Genomic DNA, 27993 nt, shown 5'->3' with positions numbered 1-27993 from the left:
CGGTTCGGTTCAAAGGTGACCACGACGACGACGGCAACACAGTTGACCGTGAGCATCGGTCCGGTAAGGATGGTGTTGTACCTCACGTTTGGTAGGTGCGTTTGCGTATGGGAGTTACGAAACGGAGAACAGCGGCGATACAACGCGACCGCCGTGTCGCTGAGACGGTTTATTTGTCTAACGCTATCGTAACTTGCGTGTGTGTTTTTTCTCTTGTTCGAAATTCGTACTGTGAGGTCTGGGTGGACTTTATTACATGCCATGCGGGCAAGGAACGGGAATTTGGATATGATAATCCGTTATGAGTTATTGTGGTTTCTGTGGTTCGTGGCTTTGAGCGTGTGTGTGTGTGTTTGTGGGTGGTTAAACTATTTTTGGAATACTTCGCATTTCTCCACGCGTTTCTTCGTCACGTACCAGGCGGGTGTGAGCAATTCGTACTATTTGGTGCCATTCGTGACAGGAGGAAGAGAGCGTGTGTGTGTGTGTCAGTCAGTGAGTGAAAGTGATGAAAATCTTGAGCAAAAGACTCTGATCCCAGCATCAACAGGGGGATAAGGCCGTGGTGCATAAATTGTATAATTAATCGTAAAGACTGTCTGGATCAATCTTACAGTGGAATAGTTTCTTTGATGCGATCGATTCGGCCAGTAAACGTGTGACGTGTGAATTCGCATCCTTTGCCACGCTGTGTGTAAATGTGTGTGAATGTGTGAGTGTGTGTGCCCGTTTTTACGATGTGACGAGTGGGAGGTTTGGAACGGTGCTGGACTTGTTGCTTTGCCGCACCTGTCACCCGATAAAACGGACGCGTGGTTGACAGCGTGCCAGGAAAGCCATAAATGTCTCGAGACATTTAATTGAAAATGTTGATGAAAAGGGCGTAAGAAAGTGGGCAAATGAATTAATTAAAAAAACGGCTAAAACGGAGACAACGCTTAGCAAACCCCTTTAAGAGGCATTGATTGGTTTTCGATTGGCCCCCGACTGTGTGTATGGTTTTTTTTGCCTTCTTCTTCAGAAAACGAGCTTAGCGGCGGAGATTAACTAACCCCAACAGCAGTTTTGAGCGAAACAACTGAACGGGAAATACATTTTGCGATGCATTTAGCTCTAACTTTGCGGCCAGATTTTCGTCCAGAAGAAAATGTTCAAAGGAAGAAAAAAAAAGTAAAGTAATCACAAATTTACATCCAAAGTAATTGCTTTAGGGTCTGCTGTAGCAACAACCCTCAGTCTCTCGCTCCACTCTGCCTTTGCACCGGATCTTCTGAAAATACATGCTCCTTTTTTTTCTTTACAATCTGGTAATGGTGTTGTCAAGCCCATTTTCTCGGATTCTCTTGAATACATTGTGGGAGATTAATTTCAGCGAAAAGTGCTCGTTGTGGTTTGTCTGCTTTATAGATGAGTTACCATGAAGACGTGTTGGAGTGGAAACACAATTAATGTACAAGCTTCGTTTAAAAGCTATAATATTAGGGTGCTTTGTACTATCAGGTTCCAGTTACCAGATGTTCAGATAACAATGTATTGATGTTGCCTGTCGTTGTTTGTTCCATTAATGTTTCGCAGTCTATGACCGATATACGCAATTACAGGGTTTTCAAAGTCAATTCCGAATGTAAAAATTGTTTTTCACCGCATGCAAAATGTTGTACTGCGCCCCATATCGATCTGACATTTAATTTCCATCATAATAATTTTTAATTTCTGCAGCATGATTTTCATTACGACTCAAACTGGATTGAATTTGACAGTTCTTTGTTATGTTCTGAATCATGTGTTGAAACTGAAATTTCATTTTCAAACAGATAAACCATTTGACAGCTGTTGATAAACATCTTAGATGCGGGGAATAACAATGTTTACATTCGAAACTGACTCGGAAAACCCTGTAATGCCGCTTTAGCGTATCTCGAATATAAGCGTAAGTCCAATTTCGAGGTTTTCATTTTCAAATAATTTTGCTTGCGGTGGTAGGGTTTAACAACTAAATCAGTTATTTGATCTGATCTCCACCGAAGATTAAAATTTTGTACCTTTAAAAATGATTTTCAAAGTTCGACAAAATGGAATTTATTTTGCATTTGATATTTGATATGTCACATCAGTAAAATTTGCTCGTAGAACTGTCATATACAGAAAATTGCGTACATCGAGTATGGCATGTATATCGGGGAATAGCTGTTGTAGGTATTAAGAACCAATTGTAACATGTTCAATCAGGTTAGTTCTTGGGTGATTGTGTGATAATACGATAAATATACTTTCACAGACTGAACTTTCAGCTTCAGCCAATCAATGCATTCAATTGCCAATTGTTTCCCGCTTAAAACTTCATGTTTCATTTTATTTCTTCTTGTTCTAATTACAACTACAGGTAGTCCCCGAGATACACGGTACCTCTTATTCGCGGATTCGGAGATACGCGGGTTTATAAATTGTATTGTAAAATTATAAAATTCCAGATAATTTCCCTTTTGATCGAATGTTAAAAACCATTTCAAAAGGTTTAAAACTCTTATATTCAGTCAGAATTATATCAAATAATTAATTTGGTGGCTAAAACCACCTCTTACTTGCAACATTACACGAAGATTAGTGATATTTTGGCTGGTAATGACGAGATTCGACTCGGAAATTCGAGATACGCGGTCTTTTGCGGCCGTTCTCGGTCCCCATTAATCGTGTATCTCGGGGACCGTCTGCATAGATTTGTTTTATACAACATTGTTCACTGAAATAATTCAGACTTACGTACATAGCTTTTTTCGGTCAAAGCGTATTGAAACTATTTTTTTATTTCTTAATGAATGACACCAGTAAATATTCTTTTTGATAATTATAAAACAATTTCACCAAAACTCGCACCCAACGAGCGGTTGCGTTGAATTCGGTTCGTCTTTTGCTTACACTTGTTTCCCCGGAATGAACTTCCATTTGAAACACGAATCTCTGTAATTACAGAATCATTCAATGGTAATGGAAAACACTGACCAGCTTTTTGTGCGCTTACCAGCAATACACACACACAAAGGTGAAAATGGCGCGGTCGTATTACCATGAAGCTATTTCAATTACTCTCCATAATTCGCCGCATCATTGAGACCATTACATTCCTTACATCAACAACAGCAGAAACAGCAATTGCAGCTGCAACAAACCAAAAAAAAAACACACACACACACTCATCAAAATGTGGCACTAAAAATATGCCAGCAAACAACGTGTTGCAGCAAACGTTCACGGGCGTTCTCTCTCTCACTGCACTAGCCCGGCCAGAGGAACCGGCCAGAACAAATTTGATTCAAATGCTCGTTTCGAAGGTCCGCGCCGAGAGCTCGTTCGTCCAGCATCGCTTCCAGCGGCGGAGTGTGCTTGTGCAATTCTGCTTCTGCCCTTGTCCGGGGAACGGCAACTACATGTTTGCTGAGCACGGCACAGGACACAAAAGGACCTGATAACCGTAGCCTCTGCTTCCTGCCGTCGCTCGTCGCCACCGAACCGTCGTTAGTTGGAATTTTTCAACAGTTTTCCACCTTTCTCGCCCAAAGCATCGGCTCACCGCCGCCGCCGCCGCGCACACGCTATCGGATGTGTTTATCTTTTTCCAGCTCGTTTTGCTCGGTTCTCGTTCGCGTACGGCAGTGCCATAACGCTACGCTTTCTCGCTCGCATTATTCCTAGCCAAGTGATATATTTCTATCGGTCCGGTAGGAAAATTTCCTTTCGGTCTCGGTGGTGGCTCGGTGGTGGAAACGACCGAGCGAGCATTCATTAAGACAGTGGAATAATAATACGAACTGCGGGAGAAGAAAAAAATGAAGCGTATGCGAAAGCCTATAAGAAATCTCCGAACGTTCCACCACGTATGCGATGGATTATAGTGTTAGGGGAAATGTCCCGGCATGCATGGGGAATATATCCGCAGAGGAGCAGCCTGCCCAAGAAGCCCTTCGGTGGAGGGTAGGGTGTGCATTCAGAGCACCGGACCATTCAGTGCAACCACACACCGTTGGTGAGAAACATTATGTTAAAACAGAACAATAGCGTTCATTAAAGTTAGATGGTAGGTGAACGTGAAAAATGAATCCCCTGAAGATGGCCTGCAATCGTGCACAGCATACACACACACACTCACTAGCGTACACGCTCACCCATAAAACTGCTTCTTCTTCCTCCTGCTCCTCCGTTTCCTCTCCTTCCCACAGGTATATGAGATGGGCGGGGAAAACACCGATGAATGGCACAAGAGAGCGGAATAATTTCAAAAAAGTAAAAACTTAAAAAACATGCAAAAACGCACCCACACATACACCCACGACCCAATGTGGGGAGCAACATTTTGCTGAGGTGCTTACAGTGCCTCACCCACCTCCGTGCTGCCGGGAGGAGAAGGAGACTGGAGGCAGGATTGGTCGGGGGTTTGCGTGTTCGCGCGGACGGATGCTGGCGTTTCAGCTTTTTCCGCACGGTCGTGTTATGTATTTTTCTTCTTCTTCTTCTTCTTCGTCTGCTTCTGCTTCTTCGCTGCTACTCCCGCACCTTTACACAAAACAATGTCCTTTGAGAGGCTGGTGGAGGTCCTGTAACTGACTCCCTCCTCCGTCCCCATGCCATTGATTCCAAACGGGGCCATTTCACAAATGGAACACCGAGCGTATGGATTTAAATGTGCTTTTTTGTAGGCCTCTGTGTGTGTGTGTGTGTGTGTGCTGCTGGTTCTTTTTTGTTTCGAAAAAGTTCAACCACGACCCCTTGTAGCGAGTCGTTAAAGCGAAAGCTCAATGTGAAGTTTATTTTGCGCTGCACTTCATCGTCCTGTACTCCCCGATCAACAGGGAGGATGCGGGTGTGTGTGTGTGTGTTGGAGGCATCCCGTTCCACCCCTACGTTCTATTGTCTGGCTCGGGTCTTTTATTCGACCTATTTGTTAAACATCGTCCACGATGCTTTTGCCCGGATGTGGGTGCTGCTCACCTTAGTGCCGGAAAGCAGCACGCACTCGCTAACCGCACTCAATTATGGCGCTGAGAGTCACATCCCTGCCCCGCCCCACCGCGCGTTGGGAAAAGGGAAGGCACGGAAAACTTCATGCGAACAACCTACACACACACACACGTTCGCCTGATGTGGGTCGAGCCTGTGATGTGGTGTTTTGGGGCTGGATATCGGATTTTCCCCAGGTTGGATCCTGCACCGCCCGCCCGTGTACGGCTTGCAAAAAGTGGACAATGCAGTGGGGACGCAGTGCGCAAAACGGTACGGCTAAGGGACCGTACGGCCTTGCGAATTACATTTGTTAAAGGTGATTGTGAACAGCATGCCTAAATCTGTCACACTACTCTCCGGAGGCTGTCCAATAACTAGGTCCTTATCAAAAAGAGATTAACTTCAATTTTTAACAGTTACGGCCGGGTTTGGCAGATTGACCCCGGGAGGATTTAACTTTTTTATTCGTTGTACAATAATAGGCTTGTCGCACGGTTCTTCTACGTGGGAAAGGTTGACTTTTCGGTTGCTTTATTGACGTCTCTCAAACGATGAGCAAACCGAATCAAATGGCAGAATAATTGTACATTTACCTGTTCGAATCCCTCCTTATTATTTCATTCTAGCAAATATTGGTACCTTTCATGGTTTATACGATTTTTTTCATAGTTCACATGAAATTGTATAAAGTGTTAGTTTCATAATATGTATTGTTATTAGTCTTATGATTACTTTTTTAATTACTTTTTAGAGACATTTTTAATCTTAATTATCCTTTTACCTTTGTTAACAGAGCTTAATTTAAAGCAGCACAAATTGTGTGACAATCCGCCGAAAGCAGTGAAGATGTGTTTAGCTTTAGTGGATAGAAGAAAGGAAGATTGAAGAATCAATATTATCAAGGGGCAAGGCTGTAATAATGGAGCCATGGACATGGAAACAGCGGTCCACTAAAAGCCCAAGGCCATCTAGCTGACACCTGTTCTCATAACGAGGCAAGGGAGGGGATAAGTCTCTCAGGATTTGACATTACCTTAACATTACTGAGCACCGCGTCCTCAGGCAAAGGGAATTCGTGAAATCGTCAGCCAGATTCTTTTCAGAACATCCAAAATGTACACAGAAATGTGATGTTATGAAATATTCCTGGAACTCCAAGCTCAAACGGCGGCAGCGCAATGAAGAGGCTTTTCAGCCTTCGTGTACTTAAAAAGGCTATTATTTTTCCAATAATGAATACAGTAGTTTCTTCTTTTTGTTTTGTCGTAACGGCGTTGGATTTTACTAGGACTGGCGGTTAGATCAACTACCAGGGCCCAGGTGGTGCTGTGTCTAGTGTGTGAATGTCACATAGCACGATAGGATAATATTGCCTCTAATTATATGATGCAAACAAGAGATTAAAATGATTTCTGGGGAAACTTTTTTGTTGAAATCAATATTTTCTTCTTCTTGTTCGACAACGATTGTCGGTCAAGGTCTGCCTATATCACTAGTGGACTTGACTTTCAATGTCTTATTGGTTACACATAGCAGGATAGTCATTCCTACGTATAGGGGTACAGTTTATAAGGATCTTGAACCCATGACGGGCATATTGTTCAGTGATACGAGTCGACAACTGTACCTCGAGACCGGCGAGAAATCAGTATGTAGTTACAACAAAGTCAGGTGGTCAATCGTCGGTCTGGTGGTACAATCGTCAACTCGTACGACTTAACAACATTCCCGTCATGAGTTTAAGCCCCACTTTGGCCGTACACCAATACGTAGGACTGACTATCCTGCTATAGGTAATTAGTGAGTCACTGAAAGCCACAATATCCACGATTGTTGTTGTGCCAAAGAAGAAAAATAAGTTACAACAACAAAAAACTAAAAACAAAATAAAATGCTTAGTATGAAACCTTTTTTAAATAGAAAATTCTATAAGAGAATATGAACAGGTATATTGGAAAAATATGAATGGAAACTCCCACCCAAGTGAGACTGTATACGGCTGTTGCTCATTCATTCGTTAATGAAAGCTCTTATTTTTAAGCAAACTTGGTTATCAAAAAAAAATACAAAGGATGAATTTATAGAATCACAAGGAATCTTTTCTATATACTAAGTTACAAAACACTTAAAAAATCACTGTTTTAAACGTTACATTAGAAATTAAAAAATTAGATGCAAGTTACAAATTAAAATTTTGACTAGCTCAAAATGTCCTGTAAGAAGGAAATAGTGTGCCTCTTTAAAACAATCATTTTAAATCATTACATCACAACCTGAACAATATAATAAACATTTCCAACTTTATCGATTGCAATTTCTTTCATTGTTTGTGCGAATTGCATAATAGACGAGTGTATGTATAGATGGTATTACTTCACTCAACGTTCATCAAATGCACATCTTTTGTGCCAGACGCCATTCAAATCAAAATAATACTCGCATAAACAACACAGGTTTCCTCCACTCCACCAACCCGTCATTGAAGGGTGGCATAAAGGCCCTACTATAACTTCACCCCTTTCTTGTCACACCTGCAACAGCTCTTTCGCACTATTATCGACTATCATTCAGCCTCGTCAGCTTAATGGGACAGTTACGCACGCGACAACATTGAGGTCTCGCGTACGCAATCCAACGTTTTCCAGTTACCGCACCTACACATAATCCAGTGCAACAAACACGGGTTATCGGCCCCGTGCCGACTGATGGACGTGTCATAATGGTTTTGTCGTCTATCGCAAAGCTGGGGAAACTTTATCTTCTGCAATTAGCAACCCTGAAACTGGTTGGGACTGACGGAGCCGGTGGTGTGTGTGTAGTGTAGATCATCGTAACTATATATTGTGCAATACCGTTATCGGAATGGTAAAAGAGTAATATCTCGCTGCAAACCCCATAACCCTGCCTGGAGGGTCTAGCAGAGCACATCAGCCGGTGAGGTAGTAGATACGGGTTTTGTGGGAAGCATTTCGTTTTATGGGTGGATTTTCGGCTATTCGGGTCGCCGTATATGATAAGCTTACGAATTGTCATCCAAAAACCCGGCCAAACCATTTGCCAGTCTGTGTCTATAATAAATCCCAACCCGCCCAATCCGAATTCGTAGATCCTGTGTGTCGGGAACAATTGGACAACGTTGTTTTCGCCGAAAGGGTCCCGCTGTATATTCAAACCGGCATTAGTAAAGGGTCACACCGGTCCGTGCCGAAAGGGACAAAATGGATTCCGTTTTTTGGGAAATAGATACATCAAATATTTACCATCACACAAATAGAACGAAAGATCAGTTTCAGTGTCGCTCTTCAAACGATATGGAAAAATGGGTTTCCGTTTTTGCTTTGCTAGACAGCACCAAAAAAGCAAATTCATTTCGCACTTGATTTACCGTCTCCATAGGATTGGTTTAGCTCCCGTTGGGAGAATGGGTTTAACATAATTTAAAAAATACTTTGGGATTTTTTCTTTCTATTTCTCATTCTCATAAATCATTGCATGTGTGTGTTCTGCTCAGTGTAATTATTCTAGCTCATCGAAAGCGCTAGGCAAGATTAAATGCAAAATCCACAATAAAAAAAAAACAACGACGGAAACAGCTGCACCCGAATGGGGCACTTCATCTCAAAGCACACACCCTCTCGCATCAGCGAATAATCCATTTTCATAACATCATAACACGGTGGGCAAAGATCAAAGCTCTTGCAAATGGGCAAACCTTCCAAACCGACGCTCACAGTTTTCCACTAATTCATCAGCCCGCTCGCGAACAATCAATTGAAGCTCTCGCAGCAAACGCCAACCGTGGGGGATGGGGAAACACAGCAAATCAAACGAAACAATTTCTACCCGACCAATCCTCCCGAGCAGGTAGGAGAGGTTTGGATCGCGTGCGAACGGAATGTTGATAAGCAAAGTTCGTGCTGGAAAATGTTGTAATCAAATTCTTCCCCCGCCGGACGGGCGCTGTAAGCCAAACAGGCTTCAAGATGAAGTAAATAAAAACATCGCTGGAAAAACATGCCCTCGCCATGCCGCTTGCTTCCTGCCTTTTCCCAGGAAGTTGTCCTAGCGAATGAGCGGGAACTACTTTTATTTTGCTCCATTTGAAAACATCCTCCAAATTTTCCAGTCACCGGCGGGAACTGGCGGAATTGAAATGCTTGTCCGCTTTTCATTCACCGAGCAGGAGCGTCAAAAAAAGGCAGCCAGTGTCCCAACCACAAGCGCACGACCACCGCACGTACTTCAACCACCTTCGACCATGGTACCGTGCCGACTTTCAGCCGAGCGTTTCGGGCGAAATCTCAAGCTGCAGCAGCACGATAAACAACTACGATGGGGGTCAATGGTTGAGAGCTTGTTTACTGAAGCTTCGTGACCTCCGCGCATCCTTGCGGGCCCCGTTGGCGAAGTACTACATTTCAGTATTCACAAGTAATATTAATCCATTACCGACAGTTATGTCGTTGGAATTCTCGTTCTGTGTTCTGGCCATCATTTCACCGCTCTGCTTTTCGTTAGCTCTCCCGCATCGCAACCGACCGCTGACGCCTGGCTATTGCAATAATGGTTTCGTTGGTGGATCGCCCTGCTGGCGATCTTGTTATATCATCCGCACAGCCGTCAGTAGTGGCGGTCAGTGCTTTTATTTTCATTTCCCGAATGGCGCCGAATCGTTGTCGATACCGGAAATTAAAATAAAAGCTCGCTGATGGATCGCTTGGAGCAGCGAACTGGGTGGACGGATTAGGTTACGGCGACGGCCATAGTTGGGCGCATTATTTTGCACGATTCCAACCGCACACTGCCCGCCTACCTTTTTGTCCATTTGGCAGTCCGTAAATGGCACGAATCGCCACGAAACGGTCAAAGTTTGTTTTATGGTTTATGTAATTTTGAGCCGAGGCGAACCACAATTTCCTGTAGCCTCGAGGCACTTTATCTCTATGATACGATGCGTGGGGCTGTGTTGGCTTTTATCCTACGTAGCAAAACTTTGGCGTACAAATTTTCCCCGTCACACTAGACCACTGGTAGAATCTCAGCTCACCAGCGGCTTAGAAGTGTCGGAAATTTTGGTGCTTTTTTAATGTACTTAAAAGTTTCTACACAGCTGGAATCGGTTACGACACCGACATAATGGTTTTGGGAAAAGGCTTTGCTGGGTTTCCATGAATTATTCGTTTGAAACACAGATCCAGTCGATCAGATTCGCGTCATTAATCGAGCCGCTGCACAGCACTCAGTGCCGGGCGGAGTACTTTCTGGATACTTTTTTTTCTCCCATTGCGTCAAACCCTATGCATGCTGGGAAAATGAGCACCTGTTCAGCTTACACTCGCTGCCGAGCTAGCTCACGCTTCTGCCCCAAATCACCCAGATGTGCAAACAAACTGTAAGTACACATTCTTCATATGGCTGCCGCTTTCTTCGCTTTCAGTATGTACACAAGGGGGCGAAAAAATCTTGGCGGTGTTTGCCTGGCTCAGCGATGAAGCTCGAGAGGCTGCAGGCGACGCGAAAGAATTGGGCTCCAACGAACCACCGTGAATTACATGCATGCGACGCGAAACTCCACGATGAAGCCTAACCTCATTCCACGCAACAGCGACCACCGACAACCGCGTGGCGCCGACCGGGACTAACGTGCAGCACAGCGCAAGCTGCCTTTGGGTGCTTTAAGCCATTTGTGGTTTTGTGAGGCGTGCGATAACGGCACGATTATGTATGCTGTCGGAATGCCGGTGCGTGTGTGTGAAAGGGATGCCGGTGTTTGCAATTGTTGCCAGTTTTCGGGGTCGGGAATGGTGGCGGGATGGAAATCTTGTTGGGCAATATGTCACAGATAAAGCCGTGTGCCTTGCCAAAAGCACACAAGCGTTTCAAAAGCTCCAGCAAATTAAGCCATCATGCCTGCCACAATGTCTTATTGGATTCGCCTGTGAAATGTGGTTTCCGTGTCATTCATGGATTAAAGAATTCCGAGCACAAAAAAAAACAACAACAACAACGACAACCATGCGATAACAGGCAAACCACTCTTGATTGCAATCACATTTACATTCTTTGATATGCGTGGAAAATGCGGGAAGAGAAACGTCAACAAGCATGGTATTACTTGTGCCGGGAAATTGATGGTAGTAATCTAATTTTATTGAAGCGGTAATTTTGTTCGTTACATTTACTCTTTTCTACTTCTTAAAAATGTTGTATTGTGTATTTCTCTACAGAGTAGAGTACTGATTCAGCGATTATTTTATTAAATGTATGATACGTCCTCAGTGAAAAGATTCGTGTAATAACATTTCAACGTTTTATGTTGGACACGGAAAAATAACACAAACAACCGCTATTATATGAGAAACACTGTTATAGGACATTAGTATGTCGCATTAATTACTTTTGCTGTTAATTGTTTGACTTTAAACCATCATTTTTCAATCCAGATTAAGAGGGCATAATTAAAACTTCGAGCCGGTCTCGTAGTACAGTCGTCAACTCGTACGACTTAACAACATGCCCGTCATGGGTTCAATCCCCAAAAGGACCGTGCCGCCATACGTAAGACTGACTATCCTGCTATGGGGGGAAATCTATTAGTCACTGAAAGCCAAGCCCACAAGTGGTACAGGCAGGCCTTGACCGACAACGGTTGTTGAGCCAAAGAAGAAGAATTAAAACTTGAACCGCTAGAACCATCGATTTCTGTTAATTGAGTTTTTTCTCACTCCTTAACTGTACTTTGCCTCGGTAAAACTCAGTATAATAAATATTAGCGGCAAAACTAGGCGAAATTATCGCAGGAGATCAGAAGAGAGCTAAAGATCCTAAGCCAATTCTCTTCACTTGTACTTCATACTTACCGCACTTTAATGAAGCATTTTTGAACATCTGAATCCAATTGTAGTGCTCTTTTTAGATTGCATAGTAGTCCTATAGTTTTAGCCAAAATTAAAAACAAATAAATTATTTTATTTAAATATTTTATATTTAAGATTAAAAGATCATATGAATGTGCAAAGTCCTCAAAATGTGGCATGGTGTCCACATTGGACAATTTTTTGGTACATGCAAACATCCGGTCTTTCGTTACTTTTTGATAGAAAATTTAATTATAATGTGTTCCGCTAATTCTTATGAAATGTTTCAGAGCTCAATATTTCTAGAAACTGTTTAAATGAGTGTCATCATGGTATATGATGGAACAGAGCCACAAATTTCAAAACGTCTATGTTACCAAAGTGTAGGATCAGGTATTGGAAAAAAGACCATAGGTAATATTTAATACTTTAACGAGTACATCGAATATACATGATGTTATTCTGCATACAAGCCTTCATAACCATTCACATTCATAACCAAAGCGATAATAAAAGCTCACAAGTTCTATTTACTCACCACCAAACCAATCCCACTAAGTACGCAAACAAATACTTCAAATTTCTCTAACGCTTTGAACCAAGGGAAAATAACGCCCTTTTGATCTACAAACGAATCATGCGTTCAAGATATGTTCATTAAACTTTTCCATTTTACACACGGATGAGGTACAAATTAAAAAAAACACAATCCTGGTTGGTTACATGTTTAATCGACTGTAACGCCACCCCGTTTTGAGGTGAAAACCTCAAACGAAACTTTGCATTAACATTGGTACGAAGGGATAATTATCTTATTGCGCGATGTGGCTCTCAAAAATTTGCCGCTTGTACCGGGAAGTTTGAAGAATCGCTCATTAGGGTTCATTAATTTAGCCGAAAAGTGGTGCTGAAAGTTGCTCAATTTTTTCGGCGAATTAATTTAAATCTGTTTATTTGGCGAAACATTGTGCGCACTGGTGTCAAGTCTGATGAACGCATTAGGAATCGTTTGTTTGAGTCGTTGATTAAAATGGTGGAAGAATGAGGGCGCAAAGGCGTGATGTTGGTCGCAATTTTCCAACGCTCTGTTTTTCTCTCTCATCCTCTCTCTCTCACTCTCTCTCTCTCTCTCCCATACACATACATACACACCCTGATTTCCATAACATCAATAGTGTCGAATCAAACGATGTTTCTACCTCGCCGTCGTTCACTATACAAACCATCTTGTTCCGATACCTTTTGCAAAATGACCATTAGAAAAAAACGCTCGAGAGTTGTTTTTTTTTCTTTGTTCATGCCATTACTATTTCCTTTCATACTGTCTCTTTTTTGCGTTCAATGAATTTACCCTAACGATGTACCGGTTAGCTGAATACCGAGCTAAATTGTAGCACCATGAGGATACTACCGGAGTGCTGCTTTCGACCGAAGTTTCCCGGGCTGGGTCAGACTTGCAAGGACTCTTCATGTCCGTTTATGGTTGATTGATTTTTGTTTTCACGTTCTCTCTCTCTACTTCTATTTCGTAAAACATAGCAATTTGTTTGCTGTTAGTAGCCGCAAAAAACACTTTTTGGATGACCAAACCAGACCAGCAACAACAAAAAAAGGGAATGTGTACACTCAAATGCACAGCCTTGCGCCTAATGATCCTCCCCCTGTTGATGGTTTGTATGCTCCGAAATATGGCTTATTCGTGTTCCATCGCGTTGAAGGAAGCAGCGCAAGTTAATTGAAAATAATTTAATTTTAAACTTTCCAATCACCCATACACGGCCGGAACGGAAGAATATTCTCTTAATTATGTAAACGGCTCCGTGGTACAAGATTCGGTTCGCATGCCGATGAAGGCGCTACCCACTGCTGCTGTTGCCGATGATGTGTATTGCTGTTGGCGATAGGACACGGAACTTTACTCGGCTCGTCTTTGTGCACCGTTCACCCCTCCAACCATCTGCTTCCGGGCTAATGTTCGAAGGATTAGTTGCTACAATATAGGGAAGCCATTCCGATCGGTGCGCGGTTGCGCTGGATGAAAATAATTGCTAGCGACACACGGGGTACCAGGCTTTTCGCTAGTGTTATCACTTTTTTCAGAAACTTTTAGGGCGTTCGTCTACGACGAGAGTGGCTATGTGTGGCTGTGTGTGTGTTTCTATGCCAAAATACTAGGCATTTTAACGGGATGTACGCTAAGAAATTGAATTCTCTCGATGCGATTTCCACGTAGCATCATGTGGAAAATATGCAATACCCATACCATCATCGTCGGGAATGAGTAGGTGCAAAATTTCATTTTGCTCATAATAACAAAAAAACACGCACACACACACACACGTTTGCAAAAGTCTACCTCCTACCGACCGGGGTCGAGCTGTTTCCGGGTGATCTGGCAGATAATCAAGAGCGCACTTGGGATAAAACACATTCCACTTCGGTCGATTCGGTGTGTGTGTGAGTGTGTGTATGTGTGTGTGTGTGTGTGTGTGTGTGTGTGTGTGTGTGTGTGTCTGTGTGTGTGTGTGAGTGTGTGTGTGAGTGTGTGTGCGTGTGTGTGTGTGTGTGTGTGTGTGTGTGTGTGTGTGTGTGTGTGTGTGTGTGTGTGTGTGTGTGTGTGTGTGTGTGTGTGTGTGTGTGTGTGTGTGTGTGTGTGTGTGTGTGTGTGTGTGTGTGTGTGTGTGTGTGTGTGTGTGTGTGTGTGTGAACTGAGCTGGCATTGTGGTCTGAAGTGGATGGTCGCTTGGGGCGTTCAAGAGTGGCTTGCAGTATTGCTGCAACATCCAATCGGAAAATTTCACTTTCCTTTAACGAAAATGGAAGGGATTACTTCGCACCCGAAACGTGCTTCGATGTGTTAGTTTAGCAGACTGCTGTTTTATTAAATCATAATCGTAAGCCAGGGTCAGGGTATTCTTTGATTATGACAGTGGATTTCTTCGGTGGACATAGTGTGTGTTGAAATTATCCAAAACGAAACTAAAATGAAACTCGATTATAGAGGGTTGATTACGTCGCAGCTATCGCTTTCCCTGGTGTGTGATTTTCACATGTTTCACACTTGTGATTGTATATTCTCTTGTTTACATGTTTATGGATGTAATTGGAAGCTTCAGTGTATGATGAATGTTTTGAAAAGGGTTAGAGATTAAAGAGGTAAAATAACGACGGCTTTTTGGCCACAGCATTATTTGCTTCAGTTTGCCTATGGTATATCAACATATTATATTGGCACGCATAATGATAAATCAGACTATTCACACACTACTATAAACAATGGCTAGTTCTGCTGAAATTTCTTAAGTTTGTTTTAAATTTCTAAAATTAACAAATGGACAAGGTTATGTGTTGATCTATAGCAGGGTTATGCATAATCTTTATTTTCAATATTTCAATATAATATATGCAAGGAATGTAAAATCTTGTTAAGGATAAGTGCTATTTTTTTGCTGCATTTATTAAGCAATTATAAAGACATATTTTGTACGTGCGAACTTGCTTCCAAAATCAGCTATTTCCATACGCCGTCACAAAAAGCTCTATTTGTACGAAAAAATAAAACATTATAAAACACTGGGCGGCTCCATCAGCTCCTTCGCTGGCTTATCGGATCTGTCTTTTGACTGCCATTATCAATCAAATTTAAGCAAACGGGCATTTTTTCTGAATCACAAACATCAATCAAATTGCTTTCGATCAAAACCACACTGCGCACACGTCTTATGTATTAATTTTATAAAGAAGGTTTGATCTGAAATCCATTGTAACACTGTGCACAATATTAATTTATTCAATTCAAATCTTAAAAACGTTTTATAAATATGTCTGAGTGTATCGTAAACTTGACTTTTTCGCATGTGTGAATTTACAGAAAATTTAAACTTTATTTCGCACAGAGCATTTTTTCACATAAAAGTAAACGGAAGTTTTCCATTAATGTGTATTTGTTTCCGGTGTATAACAAACCTGTACAAAACCGTCCAAGCTGCTGACCGTTCGTGTCTTATTCTTTCCCTCTTACCCGGTGGATTTTCATATTCATGTCTTGTGCTGGTTTCCTTTTTCCTTCCGCATTGCTGTACGACAAGACATTTGGCGGCTGACATTCGATAGAGAGATGCCAACCTGGATCCGAGCGCCGCATATGATGGGTTCGTTAGGTATTAAAATTGATTCACCTTGCACAGAAGATTGCTTTCGACCGATAATCAAGCGACGCGTTTGCTTCATCTACGTTTGCCTCATCCGAGCGTATTAAGGTGAAAAAAGCACATCTTCCCACAACGCACAGCACAAGTTGGCATGAAAAAAAGCGCCCAAAGACTTAGACCGCTCTCGGTGCGATCGGTTCGAAGTTTTCGGAACGTGTTCTTTGGGCGTTGAGATGCTGTTGTTATTATTATTACCATTTCCTTCCTTCTTTCTTTCTTTCACGAGCGCAGTTTGCCTTCCGCTTGTGGAAGGAAGTGCGCTCGAGCAGCATCCACACAGTCCACAGCAAACTCGTCGAAGATAAACAAACTTTGGGCCCTGCATGGGTGATGTAAAATTGATTTACCATCTTTTCTACCTTCCGGTTGATCGAAATCGTTCCCACCCAGGCTACCCACTAAACAAGAACGATTCTACCGATTCCTTCACCTGACGGCCCTGATGGAGGAAGGAAATCGAATCACTCTCATGCGTCACACATCGTTCCGAAGGGTACGATCCGTACGACTACAACCTCCCCCGTAGGTGTGTTGCTCGTCAAGGAATCTGTGTTAGTTTCTGGAATTACAAACAAGCACAAAAAAAGATTGCAACGCGCACGGATCACATTGTTTAATTTTCATTTCCTGCATCGTTTTCCTTGGAGTATCTATTTTGATTTAATGAAATCCTGTTTACATCAGCCCACTTTACAGCGGCATCGGCAACGACTATTTACATCGAATTCACTTCCCCCCTTGGCACACAGAAAAAAAAAACGCACACACACACAGCCCGCACCCGATGATTGGAGGGCAGCGAGTGCTAAGCTACGTTTTCTGTTAAAAGCATCATCACGTTCTTTTCACACCATTTTGCCCTTTTTACCACTTTCCCGTTGAAAGAAATAGGTCCCCCGAGTGCTCCGACCGCTTGGAGCCGCACGTAACGGCACGGCGCACGGCGTGATGCCGAGCGGTGGCGACGCAAAATGCCATGTTCAAGCAGAGCCGTGCAGAGTGAATGATAAAAACGGTCTCCAAATTGTGCGACGTACGACGAAATCCTTGGCCTGCGAATGCTAGTGGAAAGTGATAAAAGCGATTCAAAAGGACCACGCTCCGGAAGCTCTCCGCACCGACCGTACGTCTTGGTTCAACTATCAACTAAATCAAAGATCAAAAAACTCTCCTCGTGCTTGTAGGGGTGTGCGAGTGTTTGGATGTGTGCAGCAGGAACGTAAATCCATCATGGTTCAGCATTCCTCAAACACGGTTTCTTACGCCGATTCGGTCAAGCAAACGCGGGCTCGATAATCCATGACCGGAACCAATATTGGAAGCGTGGCGGTGAAATCATGCGAACGATTTGAGTGGGAAAAAGCCGTGTGAAGCTTTCAGACAGCTTTCTAGGCTGCCGTTTCTGTTCTGCTTTCCGTTTTGCTTCCCTCTATTTCGCTCACTCCGGCATCCGGCCCAATGCAAACGGTGAAGCTGGCGTAAATAGGGAGTGAGAGAGTGTTTGTGTGTGGAAAGAAAGGCAAAAATTCAGCGAAGAAAAAAGACAACATCGACACCAGCAAAATAAGATATCGTTACAGTAGAGTGGCTACATCATTGCACCAGCAAACAAAATGCTACCGTGAGGCGAAAGTGAGAGCACAGCTGTGTGCCTAACTGTGTGCGTTGGTGCGTATGTCTGTGGGTGTTTTGTAGTGTGTGCGTGCGTGCGTGTACGTTCCGCCAGCAAGTCGTGTGACGAACCCAAGCGTAATATTAATCAAAACACAGCACAATGAGCTCGACGGAATTGGGAGAATTTGTAATAAATGTCACCGATGGACCGCACAGTCTGGCAGGTAATGAGGATGGGGCCAACATCTCGACCGCAACAACCGCACACCTGCTGTACTGTGGCAAGGCGCTGGATGATTTCCACACCAGGTAAGCAAGTGGTTACGTTGTGCCCGGGCGGTGGAAGTGTCGGCACAACCAATATGGCACACGGTCGTCTAAAACGGACGTGGCTTTTTTTATTCCTTTTTCGTGACTGGCCCGGGACGAGATGACCTTCGTTTATTCCATTTATTTCTACTAGCCCACAATCACTGCTCAAGCAGCTTACCACGGATGATTTATTGCCCGAAATGCGACGCAGTCTATTGAACGTTCGTATTAATTCGTTGATGGGTCATTTAGTGGTCTTGCCATGGCTTAGCGAGTCCTTGCGGGGACGAGCGGAGCGAAGAGGCTTTGCAAGACACATATTTTCATTATTATTTGTAACGACTGTCACAGAAATGAAATATTGATGGGAAAGGTTTTTTTTGTTAGCTACAGAAGATAATATTAAATGAGCACGTGTCTTCCCTGTTGTGTTCCATTTGTTGAACGTGTCAAGTTGCGTATCTTACACCTGGTGTCCCACGTTATAGATTCAATTATTAACTGGAATGACAATTATTGCTTTTGTTCGCAGAAACAGGTTGCCATGCCAAGTAGAAAAAAAAGTAAAATAACACGAAAAATGAAAAGGCGCCTCCATTGGGCATAAGCAACCAGGCGTCTCCATTGATACATGCTTTGCTAGTACCCAATTGACAATTTTGAGTTCTACAATCGGGGATTTGAGCTATTTCCCTTAAACTGGCACCTTAAACTTAAACTTAAACTTCAACTTAAACTGCACCATTTTAAGGGATATTTAGATCAAGCCCTTTAAATCGATTGTGATGTGGCTTTTTCGTTGCTTTCTTCTCTAACCTTTGGGAAATAACGTTTCCAATTCTAATTACTAGTCGTTTAGTCATTTTATACCAAAAACCAAATAACGCCGTGGGAAATGTACCTTCTTTTTGCGTCAAATATTAAAGCAGTTGAATCTAAAACGATTTGGACGCCATCATTATCCAATACAAAAAGAGCATTCGCACGCAAAAAAGAAATTTTGACGCTTTCAACACGATTTATTACGCACAAATCCACAATTTTTGGTATCTCGAGCACCATTCGAGGCAGATCACGGTTAAAAATTTAGAACAAATGTCACTTGGGTAAGCTCTCTAGTCTCTATAAACGACAAGCATACAAATTCGGTAAATCAAGATTTTTTTTCAAGATACCTTCCACTATTGCATTTCATTTAATTTGAAGTTGTTATGAAAAGTTTTAAAAAATTTAAAAAAAAATTGACCATTGTAGAATGCCAATGTAATCAAAAAGGTTTGACGTGTTTTAATGTTAATAAAGCTATAGTTTAATAAATTTAGCTCTATTTCTTTTTCGTAAAAATAATCACTCTTATCTTAGACATGTGTGTTTGTTTTTAAACACTTAATATCAGTTTAGGCATAACAATGATATTTATTGTATCTTTTAGCATTTTTATTTTTTATTTAGGAGGAACGGTATTAGCATTTTAAAAAGAACATATTTACTGTATCGTACACTATTTCCAAGGCCACATTACTAGGCTCTGTTCCTCAACACTAAAAAAACACAATTTTTCTTAAATATTAGGTGAAGCCATTCGGGCTGGAATTTGGAATCGAGATCGAATCGGTTGTTCAATATAGTCAATATCACTCTACCTCAAACGCAATAAACACAAACGAACATTTCTGCTACATAAGCAATTCTTGTTTCCATAGTACCGCCGCGCACACGTCACTTCAAACGAGCGACACATAATTTAGTGAACGTTTTCGTCTACACCGCCAAACAAGAGCAAAAAGGGCATGCTGATGTTGGCACTCCATGAATTATCCAGCAGTAAATTAGCTGTATTCACTGAGACGTTACTTCTTTTGAAGAAAGCAATTTACAGCAGCAACGAAATGGTTTTCAATTTTAGCCAAGAACCATGTTTAGCTAGCACACGTCAAGCCAATTATTTGACCAATATTCGCAGAAAACATCGCCAAACGCTGGTGCTGTCTCTTGTTCACCGAATTGACCGCCCTCTTTCGTTAGCTGTAATACATCTTAATGCGACAGTGAACTGACAATTGAACGCACCCGTAATTTGGTGCGCATGAACGAGCGTGCTTTTGTTTTTTTAAATATACACCTGGCGAATACTTGTATCTAGTAGCGCACAACAAAGTAGGCAGTTTATTTTCCATTAGGACGAGGCTCAAGTGACTGTTTTGGATTCGGCAGGGCTCATGCAAAGCTAAGAAGAGTTGTGTATTTTAGGTAATTTAATTATAGTATTACAATTTTAAATATATCCTGCGCGTATTACAGCGTATTATCTATATCTACAACTTTAACATAAAACTTTCAATTTTAAAGACGATACAACTAACAGCATGTCATTAATTTCATCTGTTTTTTTTTTTTTAATTTCAAGTAAAAATGTTTACCCCCAAGACTGAGTCAAGCATCCCTTTTCAATATCAAAGAACACTACAGACATGCTCTCAAACAAACAAAGCACAACAAGAAAAGTTGTGCCTGTCAATTAATGATGAAAACCATTTTCCAGCAGGGGATGGCTTACAAAGTACTGCCGTTGCTCTCGCTACCTTTTTGTGGCACAGCTCACTGCAGCTAAATTCATGGTATGTTTACCAAACTGTATCTGTTTGCCCGTTGCTGTGAGTTGTTTCTAATGCACTGAGGCGAGTAGTGCTCCTAATGAAATTTCTGTTTGTCTGACCACGTTCAGGTGTCAGTACAGTGTAAACATATCAACAAGCGAGCCAAATATGCATTACGATATTGCGCTTGTATTTACCACACTTCGATGATTTTGCTGAACCGCTTTACAGGCAAGATGATCTCAAGCGGAAGCGTACATCATTTCCAGTTCCATTTGCTAACGAACGTTTCCATTACCTTAACACAGTTAACAATGTAGCTGTGGTCCCGAAACGGACTGTGATGAAGCAGTTATAAATATATCGTTATGAATTGTCTTTTCGGACTGCTACTCAAACAATATATAACCTGGCATGTGTCTTTTTTCGCTCTTTCTCTTCCGCTCATTTCAGCTACGCCAAAGCGCACGGGATCGTCTGCCTGCTGGTGTGCATCTTTGGCAGCATTGCCAACACGCTCAACATTGTGGTGCTGACGCGGCGCGAGATGCGATCGCCGACCAACGCCATCCTGACCGGGCTGGCGATCGCCGATCTGCTCGTCATGCTCGACTACATGCCCTACGCAATCAACTCCATCCCGTACCTGCGGCTGTCGCGCGAGGAGCGGCTCACGTACGGCTGGGCCTGGTACATCATGTTCCACTCGATCTTCGCCCAGATCTGCCACACGATCTCGATCTGGCTGACGGTGACGCTGGCCATCTGGCGCTACATTGCCGTCGCCTACCCGCAGCGCAACCGCCAGTGGTGCGACATGTCCAAAACGCTGGCCGCCATCTTCAGCTCCTACGTCGTGTGCCCGTTTCTGGCCGTACCGATCTACCTCTCCTTCAGCATCCAGTCGAACGTGGAGCTGCTCGGGTGCGACGGCAACACGCTCACGCCGGACGCCATCGGCAATGTTTCGCAGGGCCGCAACGTGACGCTGTACCGGCTCGGTACGTCCCAGCTGGTGCGCGATAATCCGGCCCTGCTGAACGTGAACTTTTGGATCTACAGCGTCGTGTTCAAGCTGATACCGTGCATCGCGCTGACCATCCTCAGTCTACGGTTGATCGGTGCGCTGCTAGAGGCAAAGCAGCGCCGCAGCCAACTGACCGGCACGGCCACTGGCCTGAAGCAGATCGTCGACGGCCGGGTGGTGGACGCAAAGGCCGGCAAGCAGACGGACAAGGAGAAGCAGACGGACCGGACGACGCGCATGCTGCTCGCGGTGCTGCTACTGTTTCTCATCACCGAGTTCCCCCAGGGCATCCTTGGCTTGCTGAGCGCCGTGCTGAAGAAGGACTTTTTCTTCAACTGCTACCTCAAGCTCGGTAAGTGCTCGCGGGACAAATGTTCGTCTCGGAAACGAAACAACCCAATAAAGAATTCATGTCCACCCATTCGTTTATTCGCACGGGCTGTGTGTGTGTGTGTAGCGGCGGATACGGCAAAAACAATATCCCAGATTGCTAAACCCACTTCCAGGAATTGGAAGCGAGTCGAAAGTTGGCCTCCCTAACGATACGTACACGGTGGTCGCACCGGGCCCGGTGCCCATGATGAGTGCACCTGCCGGCAAAAGCTCCAAGGGACACTTTTACACGTCAATTGCAGAGTGATGCGAGAAATGTCACCCCCTCAGGAGATGGCCATCTGATGTTCAGGGAGAGGGGGGGGATGGGGGGCCGGGCAGAGTGGAAAGGGTGAAAAGATCGAAGGGAGGAAAAAGTAAACGACGTACTATTTGTCACAGAGGGCACCGAAATGTCTCGACGACATCTCGAATGCGCGTCCCGGGATTCGTCACGGACATGAAACAGAGGACTTTCGATGGTGTTTGACAGCGCCGCGAAACAAAATGGCACACCAAAACGACCCACCCGACCTCGGCCATTAGTCAGCCCGGCAACCCATTAGGCTGCAGCCTTTTATTAGCTGTAGAATTGAACGCGGACGTCTCGCTAAGTCATCTCTTTTCGCTTCTGCTGGTGCACTTTCCTGTACACCGTGTCCAGGGAGGCGCTCCGTTGTTTGGCGACGGCTCCGGGCCTTGTACCGTGTTTGTTTCAACAAATCAACAAACGTTTTACGTTGATATATTGGGCAATTATTTTCATGTTACACCATCGGCTCGAACCCGCAACAACGGCACGAAATGGGGATTGATCATTTTTTGAGTTATTTCCCGCACGCATTGGGGAGATGGGGAGATGCACACGGTGGTAACGAAACGCGAACGGACTTTCATGAGCGAACGAATGATTAGCGCAAGATTTATGCATAAATACTGGGAGCGGAAGAGAGACGGATGCTGCTGCGTACTGGTACGAGCTGTGTGTATCATATTTAGGTAAACAAACGCCCTTTCGAATTTCGTGTAAGTATCATCGAACGTTGGTGAGTGAGGCAATCGGTTCACATTCCAGTCCGACTTCAATTCCGGCTGGAATCCCTGCCGGCAATACGCCTCTGCTTTTGCGCTGCTTTAGTAATCAAAACGAAATGAACGCAGTTCTGTAGCTATCCAGTTGGTGTTTTTTTTTTAACAGCACGATGCATGCTTAAAGGGTGTTGCTATTTTGAAACATCCACCGAAAATGTAACGCTCTGTTACACCGTTTGCTCGCCATGGTGTAATGATGGTCGAGATACCATTACATCATATTATCAAAATTGGATAACATTCTCTGTACTAAATCAGCTAGCGTTCAGCTTTCCTACCACCTGCCAAAGAATAAATCAATGGAATGGAAACAACGTTTGGCCTTGAACGGGATGATAAATTGGAAATTAGGCCTAGAAGAATCAATTTTCGGGACGATTTCGAAGAAACAACTGGGAGACCTATTTTTGTCCCATTATCTATTCATCATTTCTCGCATATTTTGCCTCAAATATGCAAATCAATGTTCAGATGCCGTGAGCCTAGCACCGGGTCGGACGGGTTTAAATGGATAGGACAGGTTGTATGTTTGGAAAATTTCACATTTAAACTAGCCAGCTAATGAAGTACGTACGCAAATGATGTATGCTTGTGTGTGTGCAGGGAATCGCAATCGTACACAGAAAACTTTTTTTACTGAACTTCAGTAAAATTTTATTGAATTTTTTTGAGCTGAAGTTTCTGTAACCCTTTCAGTTAAAAGTATGTTTACTGAATCATTCGCAGTAAAGCCATTCTCATATCACTGATTTTTCAGTAGTTAGTAGCGATTAAAAAATGACAAAATTTGTTTTTAATATTGATGGGTCAGTAGGCGCTCACAGACACCACGAAATTTTAGCAAGCACCGTGAATTGTAGTCAACATAATACACACCAACACGGCTGCCAATTCTCTTAAATTAACCCCACAAGCCAAAATATCATCTGAATTTTTATCGGGGTGCCTGTAAGCGCCTACCAAATCAACTTTTTATACATCACGAGCACGAGCACACCGCGTTGTTTTGATGTTCTGACTGACAGGTCGATTTGACAGAATGAATTGCTGCATTTTCAGTAATTTGTTTTACTGATATCCAGTGAAACGGCTAATTTGACACTGATTTTACAGATTTTCAGTAAAATGTGTATTACTGAAATGCATTCAGTAAATTGTTCCGGGCCCATCTTGCACAGTTCGGCCACTAGACCATCGCTGCCAGCTGACTTGTTACACTTCAGCTCGTTTGATGTCAGCGATGACTTCGTCCAAAGATGGCACTTCGTCATCGTCATGCTGGCTGTCGTAGGGCTGCTCTCCTCTGCTTCCTGCATCTGCTCCGGTATCTGCTCCGTGCAGGTGTCCGTCAAAGTAGCACTTCCACCTGTCGATCACCTCTCGCTCGTCCGACAGGATATCTCCCTCCTCGTTGCGGCAAATGGCGGTCATGTTTACTCCCATGACCGCTTCGTGCCGCATTCAGCATCCTGTAGAACTTGCGAGTTTCCCCCGACTGGGATAGCTGCTGCATGAGTTGCTCATCCGACTCTTCGAAGCTGCGCTTCTTGTCCTGGAAGAGCCGGGTCTGTTGCCTCCTCCAGTCGTCTATAGTCTTCCACGTTCTGCCGGGTCTCGCGCTGGAGCATGCGGGTACCCACGGCGTTCTTCTCGGAGAGTGCTCGTTTGCACTCATCATCAAACCATTCCTTCCTCTGGTTACGGGTCATGCGGCCAATTGTTCGCTCGGCCGTGCTGCTAATGGCTTGCTCCACCATTCGCCAGTGGTCATTGAGAGACATCGCCTCGGTAGTGGTGTCCTCTGGCAACGCTTCCCCAAGCGCGATTGCAAAGTCCCTCGCCACAACAGCTTGTCTTAGCCGGTCTGTGTTGATCCTTGGGGTAGGCTGGTAGTTTATTAGCCACGCATAGTTTTTGGCGTAATTTAACCATAACCAGGAAATGGTCTGCGTTGACGTTTGCTCCTCTGTAGGTCCTTACGTCGATTACATCAGAGAAGTGCCTTCCATCGATGAGAACGTGGTCGATCTGGAATAATGTCTGCTCCGGTGATCTCCAGGTGTAGCTGAAGCGAGGTGCGTGCTGGAAGAATGTGTTTGGAGGAGGCGAAGTTGACGAGCCGAAGCTCGTTGTCGTTCGTTAGCTGGTGGGCACTGAAACTTCCTATCGTCGGTTTAATGCCTCCTCCCGTTTCACGATACAATCCAGCTTTTTTATTTGGAGTTTTACAGTTGACGACATGTTTTCATGTAAACACTCCATACAAAACCACACGCAAAACTAGCCTGCGTATTTCAGCCTAGATTATTTCAGCCTCAAAGTTAGAATTAAATTCGAGTACCTGTTCGAAAAAATGTCAAAACAAGGTAATGTTTTTATTTTTCCGAAGGTGCATTAAAGACATCAGAGTGTGTAATCTAGAATCAAAGTATATGTAGACCAGGTCTCATATCCTGTTTTTTTTCAACCAAATATGTTTTTATGTTCGCTTTGTGAGAGAACGGCTGAACAATTTTGCTCAAACGGGCTTTCTGGTAGCTTGATCAATACACAAAACACTCATTCAAAAAAAATCTTCATTCATTCAAATAAGAGAAAGGAAAGCGGTATGGAAAGTGAGGAAACAATTAATCTGACTGTTTTTTTTTAATTTGGATATTCAAATTGATAAATAGGAAAACCTTAAGCATGAGGTAAAAAACTAAACTTGCTCAGAAATACGACAAGAATACGAAAGTAAACTGATGGCCTTTTTTCGCTTGTACTAGAAGCACCGACGAACCGACGTGACACTTCGAAAAAAATGAGCTTCAAAAGTTGTCCTCTGATTTCGAATGATATTGAATTAATATTGAATAATCCAGCAGAGGGTCGTTATACACTATAAAATACGGTAAATAATCTTCGAATACTGTACGACTATGTTTCTCTCTTGACGGCAGGGTAAATATTTATTTTTATGCCACTTTGAACACGTGATCTTTATAGTCATTATAATAGACATGATGCTCATCATTTATAGACATGATGCTCATAAAGGCTCTTAAGTCCTTTAGGTGTAAAACATTACGATCGCAAATCCATACACATATTTACTCCTATTACGTGAGTACATTCATCGTTTCGAAGCTGTAAAATGCACGACCTAATAGCATACCCAATAGTAGTTCAAATCTAGAGTGTATCGAGGAGCACTGCTAAGCACTGCTCGCAAGGGTCTTAGCCAATAAATCATGACCACCCTCCCCATTGGAGATAAACCAGACACAGACTACAACAATCGTGGGATCGATTCAATGTAAAGTATGTGGGAGCACGCAATAACTCGAGCGCTGAATTTGAAATAAAAACCAAAAATCCACCAAATAATTGCTGGGAAACAACTAAACCAACGTTAAAGCTAACCTGTGGAAGCAGAATACAGCACGTTTATGTCGAATGCTCCTCACAAGCTCTCGTTTCCGAATTAAATAAAGCACAATTCACTTGCTGCAGTGTCAGTAACGGTTCATTCTGCATCCCGTTTCAGGTGACGTGATGGACGTGCTGGCGTTGGTCAACTCGGCGATAAACTTCATCCTCTACTGCTCGATGAGCCGCCAGTTCCGCAGCACGTTCAACGATCTGTTCCGCCCGCGCATCCTGGACCGGTGGATGGCGGTACCGCAAGGGGACAACGAGCAGGCGGGCCGGGGCCAGCACCAGGACGCAGCGACAACGCAGATTACTCAGATATAGCGCACGCCGGGACGTCCTAACAGTCATTGCCACGGTTGCTTTGGCCAGTTTGCGAACGCACTGGCGGGAGTTCTAATTAGCAATCGGCAAACATCGAACCGTGACGACTGTGCAATGCTCTAGCGACGTCCCACCCCAGCACTCCTATAAGCACTGTGTCTGTGTGTGTGTGTGTGTGTGTGTGTGTGTGTGTTTGTGCATCCGTTTTTACCAGTCTGCCAGCTCTACCACTACACTAACGTACTTCTCCGGCACCGTATGCAAGCAAGCAAGGCAAACTGCTTGTCCGTTTTCGGCCCGTCTAATTACTACGCTGTGGTGAGCAGGTCCCGTGGCGCTTGCACTACTGTTTGGCGATTAGTCGAAACTATTAGCAGATAATGAACACAACTATCCACAGTGTACACACACACACACATACACATAGACGCACACTCACATACTGGGCACAAATGAAATCGAACCATCGAAATGAATGGGTTTTCTATTGAAACAAAATAAAAAACTGTTGCTTCCGTGTTACTACCGCTTTGTCGCGCATTGGGCAGGATTGACTATTTATTCGTAAACGTACACACACACACTAACGAACGCAAAACGAACTAGCAAACTATTATAGGCGGTTTAATGTAGGATGATAGGTATGGGTAAGTGTTTCGTTTGGTGCAGGTTGTAGCGGTGAAACAAATGCAAACACACAGAAAGAGAGACAACAAAAGTGATTGGCAAGGTCAGATTCCCCGGTCTGTCGGTACGGATCGGGCTTGTTTCGGGCGGCTTTGCTGTTTAGGGTACACTACACAGTTACGTTCAATGTTCACCGCAAACGATACCAAACCGGCACACACACAAGCGGTGATACGTGTCATTCATTCGATTCTAAATACGCAAATGTTGTACAAAAATGTTTTGGTAATTTCAGTGAAGTTTGCCTGGAAAGCTGCACAATGGCTGCAAATGACACTGCTTTGGTTTACGATTAAGCGCATTCGAGGGCGAAAGGGAGAACCGTAGTAGATATAGTTTTAGCAAACTATCGTTAAGTAGAGTTCACAACTATGTGTATTATATTTTGATGTTACTTATATTTGTGAGAAAAAAAAACACACAAGCAAAAAAAAAACCGTTGCGTTGATCAATAAATGCCTTTGAGATTAAATTAATGCTTATGGCCACAA

The 27993-nt window shown here is 43.5% G+C and overlaps 1 protein-coding gene across 4 annotated transcripts; it reads left to right on the top strand.

The window, feature by feature from the left end:
* On the top strand, positions 1–27974 carry LOC120896030 (G-protein coupled receptor dmsr-1-like). 4 transcript variants are annotated; one of them, XM_040299827.1, is made up of 4 exons: positions 1–91; positions 16949–17986; positions 21040–21965; positions 26607–27974. In XM_040299827.1, exons 2-4 carry the CDS (start codon positions 17838–17840, stop codon positions 26813–26815), a joined length of 1284 nt encoding a protein of 427 aa, XP_040155761.1. In that variant the 5' UTR covers positions 1–91; positions 16949–17837; the 3' UTR covers positions 26816–27974. The 4 variants fall into 4 exon arrangements, with proteins under 4 accessions (XP_040155761.1, XP_040155764.1, XP_040155763.1 ...); XM_040299830.1 differs by having other exon boundaries at positions 3–95; positions 16955–17986; XM_040299829.1 differs by having other exon boundaries at positions 21–95.
* The last annotated feature ends 19 nt before the right edge of the window (positions 27975–27993 follow it).

Source organism: Anopheles arabiensis, chromosome 2 (assembly GCF_016920715.1).
Source record: "Anopheles arabiensis isolate DONGOLA chromosome 2, AaraD3, whole genome shotgun sequence".
NCBI lineage: Eukaryota > Metazoa > Arthropoda > Insecta > Diptera > Culicidae > Anopheles > Anopheles arabiensis.
The sequence above is the reverse complement of the archived record's forward strand: the minus strand, read 5'-3'. Positions and strand labels throughout refer to the sequence as shown.

Excerpts from the sequence above, each read along its gene's own strand:
- LOC120896030 (XM_040299827.1), top strand. The coding sequence starts at position 17,838 with ATGAGCTCGACGGAATTGGGAGAATTTGTAATAAATGTCACCGATGGA. Across the intron at positions 17,987-21,039 it reads CTGGATGATTTCCACACCAG|CTACGCCAAAGCGCACGGGA; the intron begins GTAAGCAAGTGG and ends CGCTCATTTCAG. Across the intron at positions 21,966-26,606 it reads CAACTGCTACCTCAAGCTCG|GTGACGTGATGGACGTGCTG; the intron begins GTAAGTGCTCGC and ends ATCCCGTTTCAG.